Source organism: Leopardus geoffroyi, chromosome C2 (genome assembly GCF_018350155.1).
Source record: "Leopardus geoffroyi isolate Oge1 chromosome C2, O.geoffroyi_Oge1_pat1.0, whole genome shotgun sequence".
Taxonomy (NCBI): domain Eukaryota; kingdom Metazoa; phylum Chordata; class Mammalia; order Carnivora; family Felidae; genus Leopardus; species Leopardus geoffroyi.
In genome coordinates, this window is record NC_059333.1 from 153,602,827 (window position 1) to 153,616,511 (window position 13,685).

Below are 13,685 nucleotides of genomic sequence, written 5' to 3' on the forward strand. Positions count from 1 at the left end.
CATCAGGCCTATACCACACAAATGAATAAAAAACTTATTTCCTGCACAAACACAACATGGCAATAAAAAAGCAAAGAATGTTATGAGTTAATCCAAGTGTTTAAATGCAGCCAATCATATAAAACACATGACTTAGGCAAAGACAGGGTAAATGAAAGGGAAACAAGGTTTACAAAAGATATTCTGGAAAGCACTCTGGAAACTTTCCTAATCCAAACAGAATATTTTATTCATTTTACGTAACTATAGGCAAGAACATTTTAAGGGGGAGGGGGAGGGGGGCAGTTAACATTGTGGTGTGGATTTTTTGTAGTGGCTATATTTAAATACATAAAGGTAACTTACAAAAAAGACTCGAAGTCTATGGGTAAGAATTTATCCTGAGAAAAAATTCAAAGGTGGAATAAGCTGTATCACAGAGTTGTTACAGTATTATTCATAACAGCAAAAATATAAAATAACTTAGATGTTGATCAAGAGAGAAATGGTTAAGTAAATGACGTACATGCATTCTGACACAGCCATTAAAATGTTAGTATTTTAGCAACATGTAAGAGTACTCCTAATATAATGCTAAATGGAAAAAAGGGAGCATATAAAATTATATGTATAATATGATTACAATAATATAAAAATAAGGATTGGAGAAAAGACTAAATGGAAGTGTACTGAAACAACAGCGACGTGCTTACATTTTCTCTATTTTCCAATGTTTTTGTAACACACTGTATTAATAACTAGCCAGCTGCCTCCCCCCCACCCTGCCCGCACTTAAAACATACACATGCACACATACAGAACAGCCAAAACCTAGTGTGAACTTAAGCAGCAGTAACATTCTGCACTGGTGTTGCGCTGAATTGATAATATTCTAGACAACTAGTGATAATACCTAGCATCTAAAATACGGCATTATGCAACTAAAGCTCAACCACCAGACTTCTCTAAGTTTAAAACCTGGTTACTTGAAGATACAGCCATCTGTTCTTAAGTTACAGCTAGAAAGGAACACTATCAACAATTGGAGCAAAACGCTTCTAACAAATAGATTTGGCTTTGGTTTTCTTTATCCACTAAAATAAATAATTTTAACAAAACAAGAGTGCTATAGTACCATACGTCAAAAACCATGCCCAGCTTCCTCTCCCCTAGGGAGGACAGGAAGTAATACAGGTTGATACAGCATATACTGCAAAGGAGACAGATCACCACATTCACATAGTTTCAGCCTTTTGGGATAGAACTGTTCTTTTTAAAATCAAAGCCATGCCGATTTCCTTGTCCTCTAACATATGGCAGGCATCACAGCTCATTTAGAAAAACTATTAGAACTAGGGCAATAGATTGTTTTCCAAGAAAAGTAGTGGGAAATGCACTTGAGCTGGTTTTTAACTCCAAAATACGTGAGCCAAAAAAATAAACTATTGTCTACTGATGGCCACATGCCAAGAATTACTAAATAGAGTTAAATTTTTTACGGTTAAAAATCCATTAGGAGAGTTTATATTCTCTTATAATTGTTTTATGTAGACAAATTTACTTCTAAAAATCTTTAACAACTACAAGCTTTAACGATGTTAATTAATGCTGTTAATGCTCCTTTCCCATGGCCAGCTTTTATGTGTTTAGCCTCTGAATTTTAAATTCGAGAAAGAGAAAGACAAATGTTTCACAGAGGAAGAGACTTCTCCAAGTGCCAGATAATGTTCACAGACCATATGGAACCTCTGCTTCCTTTACAAACACCTTTTCCTACTCTCAGCACTAAATTGGAATTCTCCTGTCAATTGGCATAGGCATTTTCTATTTGAACTAAACACTGTTTTACATTTCAACAGTTCTGTTCAGACTCAAGATCAGTAGATGAAATGCACTTGTGCAAAACCAGCTTTCATTATAGATCGAAAAGGCAGTATCTTCAATGCAGAATGAGTCTGTTACAACTTTCTGTCACGGTCCAATAATTGGGACTACAAATATAATTTCTAAAATATCTATAAAAACACTTACAACAAAGTGATCCAAAGACTTTCCAAAGTTAATGTCTCTATTAAATAACTTTAAATCATAATTCCCTCTTTAAGTACTTACTAAGTTTTGATATTTTTACAGTAACAGAAACAGAGAAGTTTCTCAACCTATAAGCTATGAAATATTTACACAAAATACAGTTTTATGAAAATGCCATTTAAAGACAAAATACACCCATGTTCTGAAGAAGCAAGAAAAGGAAGGCTATGCTAACTGATGAACTGACTGGAATAGGAGCCTGTGAAACGTTAGCCCTACATGTGAATTAACTATATATTTTGTCTACCTTTCTGTCACTCACCTCTTTCAACTTGATACTGGGTCATGGGTTTCTACCTCCTCCCAAGATACACTCCAATTTAAAAAAAAAAAAAAATTTAACCCCCTAAACAGTATTATTTTCTCTTGACTGGTTACATTAGTCAACAAAAGCAGTCTGAAAATGGTAAGGCTTGCTATGAGGAACTGAGACCATACATTAGGTTTTTTATTCACTGAAAGCAAACCTGTTTCACAATGTCTCACAACCCTCAAACTGCTTCCGGTAATTTTTCAGAGATTACATTCTGACAGTTGCTGTCAATTAATGCTCTCTGAAGGGATATTTTCTTGGGTTTACTGGGAACAAATTCATTAACTAAATTCCCCAGATACTTACCAATAAAACACTTCAAAGAGATATTTATGAGCACATCTGGTGTCAAGCAAATAGCTCTCTCATCCAGATTCATTTCCCTCCTTAAATTTTATAATCTGGTTTCTAAAATCATTTTTGAAACTGCATCCTGGGAGTCAAATCCTCGCCAAAGTTGAAGACCTTTCTTAAAATCTTCAACCTACCTCTCTCGCACTTCTGCAAACGGTTTTTATATTCCCCCAAAAGCACAACTATCCACAATTCCTGTGACTTCTTGTGTAACTTTTTCCCCTCTCGCTTATCTCTCTGCCAGACTCTAGATTTCTACGGTTCAGAGCACAGACTCTGGACTCAAAATGAGTGGATTCAAAACCTACTACACACACACTCACTCTCTCGTGCGTGAATGCAGGCAAACTACTTAACTTCCACGATCGTGGGTTTTCCTATTTGTAATAACACTACCTATTTCAAAGAAACTGAGGGGACTGAATGCATGTACACACCCGAGAAAACACAAGCAAAGCATTTACAAGAGCCTTGCCTAAGAAAACTAAATGTTGGCCAACAGTCGTAGTAGCAGCCGCGGCTGTGCTAACACACAGCAACCCCACTGCTCGTACCGCGGCAAAACTCAACCCTTGGGAGAGATCAGCCGCTCTCTCCCACAGACTTCACCACAGGCTTCAACCTTAGGCTACGGACTCCCGAAAAATGCCCTAGTGTCTTTTTCCAAATTCCTGTAAGTCACCTTCATTTGGAAAGCTCATGGCTGAGAAAATTCAAAGTATCCAAGCAAACCCCTCCTTTTACTCCATTCCTCAGACTCCCCGGTTGGATTTCCTATTCTGACTTCTCACTTTTCATTCAGTCTCCCCAGCTTCAAACCTTGGAGTCATCTTAGATTTCTGCTGTTTTTCTGCCCCTGAAAGTTGATCACACACCAAATTTGGCAGGTTCTACTCTTCCTCTCTTTTCCAGACCCATCCCAGCCAAGGTGGCCCAAGTTCTCAGTCCTTCACGCCCAGATTTCTGCCTTTGCTTTTTTAAGTCTGACTTCCCACTTCATTTTCTTTTCAGTATAAAACACTAGCTGCCATCACAGTATGCTTTCCTACGACTGGTTTCTTGTTGCCTTGTACACCAAAGTCTAAGCTGAGCTACTCACCTTTCAACATGTTAACAGTCCGTTCTTTCACAATCCAACTTCGTTTCCCACTCGAGCAAGGACTGTTTGCCGCCGATTCACTCCCCCGCTCGATTCACCGTGCCTGCCGCTGACCTTGTAGTAACTGAAATGTGTGCTGCCCCCACCTCTCCGCCTAGGCCCCTTCTATTCATTCCCGGAGACCCAACTCCACACTCACACCCTCACGAACCCGAAGTGCCCATTCACTCTGCTCTCTCCTCTCTTTCTTCACGTTACTCAGCATCGCACCTTGTGGAATACTATGCTGGTCTCTACACTTTCACGGCCTCCATTTGTTGTGACAAAACTAATTCTGCTATGTGTAAAGGCTTATCTTAGACTTTTTTCTATACTCTATCTTAAGCTCTTTGTTTACCCTAGAGCATCTGTAGGGCAGCAATTGTTTGCCGTGTACTGCTGTGCCTACTTGGGGAGTTCCAAAATTGTCAACCTGAAGTTTGACACTCCGAGGCAGTAGTCAGCAAACGTTTCTATAAAGGGGCCAAACGATAACCATTTTAGGCTTGGCGGGCCACGCGTGGTGTCTGTCACATATTCTTCTTTTTTCTAACTATAGAAAAATGTAAAAAGCATTCTAAGCTTGAGAGTCCCACAAATGGGCCATCCATGGGCTGGATTCCACCCAGGCTGCAGTCCACCAGCCCCTCCCTCCTCTAAGGAACAGTTCGGTATCTATACAGAATCTCTGTATCAATATCAAAAGCTAACTAGTTTCTCTCAATGTTGTTTGGTCGATCACTTTACATGACTTTTGAGTTCTAACGCAAAACAAATAACCCCTGAGTTCTTACCAGCTCTTTCGGACTTTTCTTTCTGTTCCCGTAACTCCTCTCCCTGGGTAGTCATCTGTTTGATGCGACTACGAAGTTGAGCAATTTCTTCTTCTTTCATTTCCAGGGTTTCGTGCATCTGACGTTTCGTCTCTGCTATTACCATTCCCTAAACAGAAGTGCAGACACTGAAGTGCTTGCATAACAAAGCTGCATCATCGATAGCACATATCAAACTCACTTAAAAGGCAGAAAACCTAGTATTTCGTACTAAGTAGAACATAAGAATTATTTTAGTATTTCACAAACTGAAGTGTGTGCTCTGTGCTCTATACTACACTATACACTATAACAACTCTGGTTACCTGGCAGATCAGGGTATTTGTTGATATGAAAAATTATTTTAATAGTAAGTTCAAACTTTTGAGTGTTAAAACACATTTTAGTTAAAAGATTTATAATCTTCCTATAAGTGTTTGCTCCAATGTTCCCTATCTCAGTAACTAGTTTATAATGAACACAATACAGCCTTTTGTACTTGGCTCAGGGCTACCATGAACTACGGTTATCAATCTGTGCTGGAACATGGGGAGAGCCTCAGAGGCCACTAAAGGCGGAAGGTTACTGCTGCCACAATGATGGGCCAAGACTGTGGTAGTCTGCCTGCTTTTTCTCTTTTCTCTTGTGCCAGTCTCTGGTGCCACCCCAACCCCTCCAATTTGCTAACTGCTACTGTCCTCCCACTCTCTGGATAATCTACACATGAAATGAAGGTCACTAAGGGGAAAAGGGATATTATGTATTATACATTATATATTATACACCGAATCAGTCATTTGCGACTAACAAAAAACAGGGTGGTTCAACTTGTCTCCTGAAAAATAAGACCTGGGGACAGCTATTTCATGATCTTAAGATTATGACTTTACTTGTGGGGTCTGTCAAACCTCGGTTTACGCTGTGACTCTTCCGGATGGCTGATATTAATGGACAGATACAAACCAGGTGAATGGGGATTATACAAAATTTCAAAACAAGATCGTCAATCTTCAGTTTCTTCTAAAACCAAATCACAATGGAGAAAAAGAGACACGGGGTGGGAGGGATGGGCAATGGAACCTACTGATTAAAAGAAGTCTTAAGAGTCACATGTCAACCAACTGCAATGAAAGAAACTTACTTAGATCTTGACTCACAGAGAAGGGGGAAAAAGTGTGAGACAAAAGGCAAAACCTGAAACTAGATAGGTGGTGGTATTAAGGAATTATTACATTTTTAGATGGTGAACATGAAAATGTAGTTCTATTTTTATAGAAATAAAAAGAGTCTTTTGTTTTAAGAATACATCAAAATACTTAGGGAAGAAATTATGAGACTTCTTGGATTTGCTCTACAACAAAGTAAATTCTGGGTTGAGGATAATAAGGGCTAGACATGTGCAGGCAAAACAAGATGAGCCCAGAGATGTCAACTGTTGAAGCTGGGTGGTGGGTTCGCTTTTTTTAAGGTGGGCCTTCATGAAGTGGATAGAGTTGAATCTAGCAAAATGACATCGGAGAATGAAAAGATTGCTAACACGTTTCAAAAGTCAACAGCTCTGACATGTTCTTAATTGCCTGGTCACCTTAAACACTATAGCTATAATGTAGCATATTAAAGAAAACGGTGGACAACGTGAACCAACTGGGAGCTGCTTTAGAAAAAGAAACCAAGAACTTGGGGCTGAAAGACCTGGGTGGAAAGGATTCGCCCATGAATTTTCAGTTGTCTTTGCTGCCATGGCCACAGCTGCTACTCCCTCTGTAAACTGCCAATCTCACCTGTACATCCTAAAATCTGTTGGCACAAACTTCCGTTTATACTAATACACACACTACCACTTCTTTACTTAAGGCAATTTATCTGAGAGATTAATCTGTTTCCGTTATATTTGAAGACAATACTTAACATCATTCACTTTTAGTAATGTCTTACCTATAAAAAAAATTCAACGTTTCTCTGAAAAGTACTTAGGGACTATAACTAGATTTATTTTGCAATAGTTACGCTAATCTATAAATCGAAACGCTTACTGGAATCAAAAAATGACAGAGAATCGGCTTCACGTGATATACAACTAATGCTAACAGTTATTTAAATTTCAAAAGTACAACAAAAAGCTGTTTCAGGGAAGCAGCTGTAGTAACTTTGGAAAGCATATGCCTGAATGCTTCTACCTGCTTCCAAAGTGAATTCTGGGGCCCCCTGAAAACTTTTAGTATCATAAGGTTTATTGGTTTACCTTATCTTGTTCAAGCTGTTCAATTAAGTTCTTTGCATCACGCAACTGAGTGATAAGTTTAGTCTTCTCAGCCATATGAAGCTCCTAAAAAAATTTTAAAAATTCATTTCCATCTCTAAGAAAGCTTCTCCTCACATGAGAACTCTACACATTTTATCTAATTTGGACACTTCTCGGTCCAGGAAGAGCAACAGCACACGGGACGTCTGAAAAGGACGGTCGATGCTACGAGTCCCAGGGCGACCGGGAGTCCTCTCCGTACTGCGCAGGGAATGTGAAGGGAAGGGCTTCGCAGGAGAGGGCGATGCAGGCCACGCTGGGGCCGGCGGATCTAGCTTTACAGGGTTTCATTGAGCCAAACTCAGTTGAGCTTTTACCTTCATCTTTTCGAGTTCTTGAAGCCTTTCATCTAGCTGTTCTTGCAGAGCCTCCTTCTCGCTGGTTAGCAGTGCGCATTGTTCCTGATGCGACTGAATCGTTGCCTTACAACGCTGCAGGAGATTCTCTTGCCGCTTAACTCTCTGCTGAAGTACTTGCAGTGTTTTAGCAGAAGCTCCATCTACGGCGATCGATAAAGCAGCACGGGCAGGGGCAGTCAGTAAGGAACACAAGGGCTCTCTGGGAACAGCCCCTCTGTCAGCACACAGGGGTGCACTCTCACCCTACGCTCTGCTGTCCTCTGGGCCGGACGGAGAAGAGAGGCCTACCCTTCCCAGCCTCTGCTCAGTCACTATCTGTATGGCCGGTGTCTGGAGAAGCAGGGCAGTGCATTCACCTGACCTATGGTACAACCCCACCCCAAAGGGCACAAACCACCCAGTAGTTAACTAACTTACCAGAGTCCACCCTCCTTGAAAGACAGTTGGATGACCATCTTTTGTTATTCAAAAGTGCCCTCTGTGTCCTGGCTCCCATCCCAAAAGGATTAATAAGAAATTTTTCTAATGTATTCTCATCTGTTCCTGAGAGGAGTTCTGGTAAGTACAGCTTTCTACATTCTCCATACGTTTGTGAGTGAAGTTTTCATACTCATAGGGGAATTTCAGGACCCTGTATAGGCTGGTTGCTCACACAGATGGCTGTTCAGCACCTAACTCTGGCCCTGCCTGGACTAACGATTTGTCATAAGCATCTTTGAGAGAAAGACCTACTAAATAAAAAGTGGGGATTTTGCTGACTATGTACCTTAAAGCCTCAAAGGGTATGGAGGGCAACAATTGGATTGTGAGACAAAATTTACTATCCTTTCTTTTCTTTTTTTAATGTTTATTTATTTTTGAGAGAGAGAGAGAGAGACACAGAACGAGCGGGGAAGGGGCAGAGAGAAGAGGAGACACGGGCAGGCCCCAGGCTCTGAGCTGCCAGCACAGAGCCTGACGCGGGGCTCAAACTCAAGGACTGTGAGATCATGACCTGAGCTGAAGTTGGACGCTTAACTGCCTGAGCCACCCAGGTGCCCCTATGCCTTCTTTTCTAATTAGAAAGCAAATACAGATATCTTTGAATGCAGAAATATTTAAGCAGTGTTACTTAAAAAATGAAATAGCCAGTGCCAAGAACAAATTCACTTATCTTAAACAGGATGCATCTGTTTATACGAAATCTAGCTACCACTATCAATAAAACAGTGTAACATCATGAATTTTAGTGTATGTGCTGCTGAAGTGAGCGCTAGAGTGAATTTTAATTACAACGAAAACGTGGTGCTACTCACAGGCTTTCAAGTCTTAAAACAATGACTTAGCTCCGTTCTCCTGAATAACCACGACAAACAAAGAACCAAAGTAACAAACACTCGTGCATCTTTCTGGAAATCGTAGGAGGACACTTTCCTACCTCAGCCCACATCATGCCCCGGAAACTCTCAACATCCTCCTCTAGCTTCTAAACTAACTTTTTGACAAGATGAAGCTTACCTACTGGCTCTATATCACTATCTGTGTTCTCTTTAGTGGCACCTTCAGCCTGTGGTTCCATCTGAGGACACGGTTTCGGTAAATCAACATTCATGGGGCCATTTCGTAACCGCTGTTTCAGCAGAGAAACCTAAAAAAGAAATGTGCATTCGAAAATAAGATGATAAACTACGGCGGTTTCTTTAAAAGAGAGAGGCGAGAGAGTAAAGGATATTCTTTTTCACTATGATGGAGGGGGTGGGGAATCAACATAAAATGTTCACTCTTAAATGCCGTTGATTTTAATTGCTATTTTCAATGATATCATAGCCAAACGACACAATAAATTTAAAAATTATACTGAAAAAAAAAAAAAAAAAAACTGAGGAAAAGCAAGAGTTCTAAAAATAGGCCAGGGGCGCCTGGGTGGCTCAGTCGGTTAAGCATCCAACTTCAGCTCAGGTCATGAGTTTGAGACCCACATGGGGTCAGTGCTGCCCGTGCAGAGCCCACTTTGGATTCTGTGTCTCCCTCTCTCTGTGCCCTCCCTCGCTCATGCTCACTTGCTCACTCTCTCTCAAAAATTAAAAAAAAAAAAAAAAAATAGGCCATTTTGGGTCACCTGGTGGCTGAGCTCAGGTCATGATCTCATGGTCCTGGGATCGACCCCATGTCAGGCTCTGTGCTGAGCATGGAGCCTGCTTGGGATTCTCTCCCCCACTGCCCCCCTCTGGCTCACACATGTGCCCCCCCCACAAACACACACACACATTCTCTCTCTCTCTCTCTCTCGCTCTCAAAAAAAAAAGGAAAAAAGGCCATTTTGTAACATCTAGAGCCTCAAAACTCCCTTCATTTTTCTCTATCCAAACACCACACACTTTTTCTTGTAATCTTTTACCTGAGTCTGGAGAACACTGATGTGCTGATCTTTTTCCTCTAAAGATGCATCGAACTCCTCTTGCAGACGTTTCTTCGCTTGTTGATCCATCTGCAGCTCCTAGAACACAAAGAGCCTTAAAGTCGTTTTCGGTAAAAAACAAAAAAATACAAACCTGAGGTTTTCAAAGCTCAAAAACATAATCAATCCAGATTTGCGCTTCTCTGAAGGTAAGGTATCAGCAACAATAATTAGAGGAGAATCAGCGCATAAAACGTTCACATTTCTCCCAGCAGATAATTTTGTTCCTTCAAAACCACGAAGGTCCAAGAAGACAGTGTATTTGTAGAGCTGGAATGTAGAGCTGCTCTATGATGTTAATAGTGTGGAGAGGACAAATAATTATTTAAGCTAAAAAATCTTTATCCGACTTTAAGACATCTTACTCCTTGTGCTCTCTTGATGCACGTGACCTAAAACTACATTGTTTTCTACCAAACAGAGAGCCAATACAACCTTCCTCCTCCCAATACCCAGAAGCAAGAGACAGCCAAAGTCAGAAGCTTCCTCATCTGTGAAACGAAAAGGCTGAACTAGCCGATCACCAAACTGAAAAATTTCAAGTTCCTGAAATTACTTAAAATGCTCCTTTCTTTGGGTCATTAGGGAGCCTTCCCAACTAAATCCAATGATCTTTACCTCTCTGTTATAGCAGTCACCAATAATTGCCTTCTCAGATGAGGCATCTGCTCTCTGGGGCTTTAGGCTCCTGTCTCTTATTTTGCCCCACCCGCTTCACAGATTCTATTGGCGTCTATCCCCCTTCAGTCCTGTGCCTTCGGTGCTTCTGACACTTATTCCGTTAGAATGCTAGAGATTACAGTCTGGAGCATATGAAATATCCCATCAAAACCCATCCATTTTTCTAGGATTCCTCCTTTTCTAGTTCCCTGAGCTCAAAATATTCACAGTCACATTTTACCTACCTTTGCCAGTCCCTGCGTATGATCAGATTCTTTTACTGCTTTTACAATATTTGAGTGCTCTCGTTTTCCACATCCATAACTATAGTCCAGATCTTTGTCGTTTCAATGACTAATTTCCTTCAGCAGCCTTCTAGAGAGAATTCTCACCTCAAGTCTTCCTCTGGTTTAAACCATCCCTTGCACACACATTTGCTAGAAAATTTTCCCCAAACAATATTTGCAAGGACTTAACAAGCAACGCCCTCTTTCTGCAATGTTTCAAATTTCCTAGCTCTCAGAACACTGAAGCACTAACTGTTCTCTATTCTCCCCCACACCTACACCGCCCCAAGATCCCACTGGCACCGCTCCTCTCGCTAAAACTCCTGGCTTGACTCCTCCCACAGAACGAGTCTCCAAATGCCAGTCTTTGAGTCAGGACAGGTCCACAATGAAGTCTTGACGGATCCGTGGTGAAATAACAAACACAAAGCCGGTGTAGACAGTTTTTCCTTCATTTAAACAGCTGTCCTTTACTCTGAGAATATGTCTTTCCTACTCTTTTTTGTTATTAAAAAAAAAAAAACCTTTCAGGGCACCTGGCTGGCTCAGTTGGAAGAGCAGGCAACAGTCGATCCCAGGGTTGTGACATGGGTATAGAAATTACTTAAAAATTAAAAAAGAAAAAAAAATCTTTCACAAAATAATGACAATAAAAGAATCTGGTTCCTTATTCAATGTCCCACTTGAAAAAATAAAAGTTTGCAGCTCCCTGACAATTCTCCTTTCCCCTATATCTGGAAGGAACTAGAAGGTAATTTTTCAGTCCATGAAAGCCAAACAGTCTGGAAAGCACTGCCGTCCATGACTCCGCACAGGCCAATTCTTTATGATCCTTTACTCTCCTTAAAATTCATTTCTTCCAAATAATTTTCTACATCCTACCATACTAGACTCTGTTATATGCCATCTCTAACAGCCAACAAAAATTCCTCAATTTTTTTTTGAGAGAGAGCACGTGCACGCACACACACACACACACACACGCACACACACACACACGTGCATGGGGGAGGGGAAAAGGGGGAGAGGGAGAAAGAATCGTAAGCAGGCTTCATGGTCAGTGCAGAGTCTGACACAGGGCTCGATCCCATGACCATGAGATCATGACCTGAGCTGAAATCAAGAGTCAGACGTTTAACCAACCTAGCCACCCAGGTGTCCCCAAATTCCTCAATATGTATGATGATTTTCAGGTTTTTAATGTTTTAACCTCTCCGTGTAGACAAGAAATCCTTGGATACAACAGCAGCATCTTTTAACCATACACTCCACTCCCTCCACTTGTCACTTTACCCTATTCTACTAAGTACTCCATAAACAATACAGACTACAGTTAAAAAGGAACTAAGAACTGTCTACTTATATCCTGACGACGGCCCACAGGCTGGCTAGCCAATTGTCCAATATTTCCTTGATAGGGATCTCACTACCTCTAGAACTGGACCCTAGTATCTGGGGTCATTTCTTACTTTAAAAATTTCTTCTGGAGCACCTGGGTGGCTCAGTTGGTTAAGCGTCAGACTTCGGCTCAGGTCACGATCTCGCGGTCCGTGAGTTCGAGCCCCGCGTCAGGCTCTGGGCTGATGGCTCAGAGCCTGGAGCCTGTTTCCGATTCTGTGTCTCCCTCTCTCTCTCTGCTCCTACCCCGTTCATGCTCTGTCTCTCTCTGTCCCAAAAATAGATAAACGTTGAAAAAAAAATAAAAAAAATAAAAAATAAAAAATAAAAAAAAATAAAAATTTCTTCTGGAGCACCTGGGTGGCTCAGTTGGTTAAGTGTCAGACTTCGGCTCAGGTCATGATCTCATGGCTGGTGAATTCGAGCCCCACATCAGGCTGTGTCCTGCCAGCTCAGAGTCTCCATCTCTCTCTCTGCCCCTCCCCCATTCATGCTCGGTCTCTCTCGCTCTCTCAAAAATTAAATAAAACATTAAAAAAAATTTCTTTTGGGGTGCCTGAGTGGCTCGGTCAGTTAAGCATCCGACTTCAGCTCAGGTCATGATCTCACGGTTTGTGAGTTTGAGCCCCGCGTCAGGCTCTGTGCTGACAGCTCAGAGCCTGGAGCCTGCTTCGGATTCTGTGTCTCCCTCTCTCTCTCTGCCCCTCCCCCACTCATGCTCTGTCTCTCTCACTCTCTCAAAAGTAAGTAAACATTAAAAAAATTTTTTTTAATTTATTTTTGATTAAATCTTCAGGGTATATCTAATACTATTTGAACTTTTTAGCCAAATAATAATAAATGGCTCTATAATACTACTAAATATAACAAACTAATTCAATAATGTTCCTATTTTTGGCCATTCAGACTGTTTACAAATTTTGGCAAATCTTGAAATTAACATTTTTATGCATATGATTTGAAAGGTCTTTCTGATTATACCCTTAGAGAGAATCCTGATGAGTAGAATGTATCAAATACATTAACTATTTCACTATTTTTTATCTTTGCCCTATGCTACCCATTATGTTCAGAGGTGATTTCAAGCTGCAAAAAATGAACCCTCCTCCCTAAAGTTAGCTTTGAGAACAGCAGTTGCTTATAATGAACTGCATCCAGGTGAGCCTAGAAAAAGTACATGCCATGCACGGACAGAAGGACAGAGAAAGGAGGAAATATCTAGGATAGTGTCTTCATTTACTCCCCATTTACCTGGCCTTAAAAGGGAATCAGAACCCTATCTACTTGGATGAGCTCATAATATTCATAGTTCTATTAACTTTCTCATAATATGATATTCCTATTTAATATCTGTGGATGTTATAAGATTCAAGATCAGGCAAAAAAAATTACATGCTATCTGTTGGAAATGGTTTTGCTTACCTTTTTACTTATCTGATTCATTAACAAATGCCTAATATGCTAGAAATCAGCATAAGAATAAAATACACATACATATATGTATATGTATATACAGGACTGCTGTTTTGTTTTGTCATCCATCCAAAAAATATTA

At 40.7% G+C, this 13,685-nt stretch overlaps 1 protein-coding gene across 15 annotated transcripts in view; it reads right to left on the reverse strand.

The window, feature by feature from the left end:
* Positions 1–13,685, reverse strand: part of GOLGA4 (golgin A4) — a 128,541-nt gene that overhangs the window by 64,891 nt on the left and 49,965 nt on the right. For 8 of the 15 annotated variants that reach the window (XM_045436586.1, XM_045436582.1, XM_045436578.1 and 5 more), the window contains 5 exons: positions 9,726–9,824; positions 8,846–8,975; positions 7,307–7,488; positions 6,930–7,013; positions 4,670–4,817 (listed from right to left, as the gene is read on the reverse strand). In XM_045436586.1, the coding sequence (XP_045292542.1) occupies positions 4,670–4,817; positions 6,930–7,013; positions 7,307–7,488; positions 8,846–8,975; positions 9,726–9,824 (643 nt within the window). The remainder of the gene's footprint in view (positions 1–4,669; positions 4,818–6,929; positions 7,014–7,306; positions 7,489–8,845; positions 8,976–9,725; positions 9,825–13,685) is intronic. The other 7 variants (XM_045436588.1, XM_045436581.1, XM_045436589.1 and 4 more) reach the window with 2 other exon arrangements.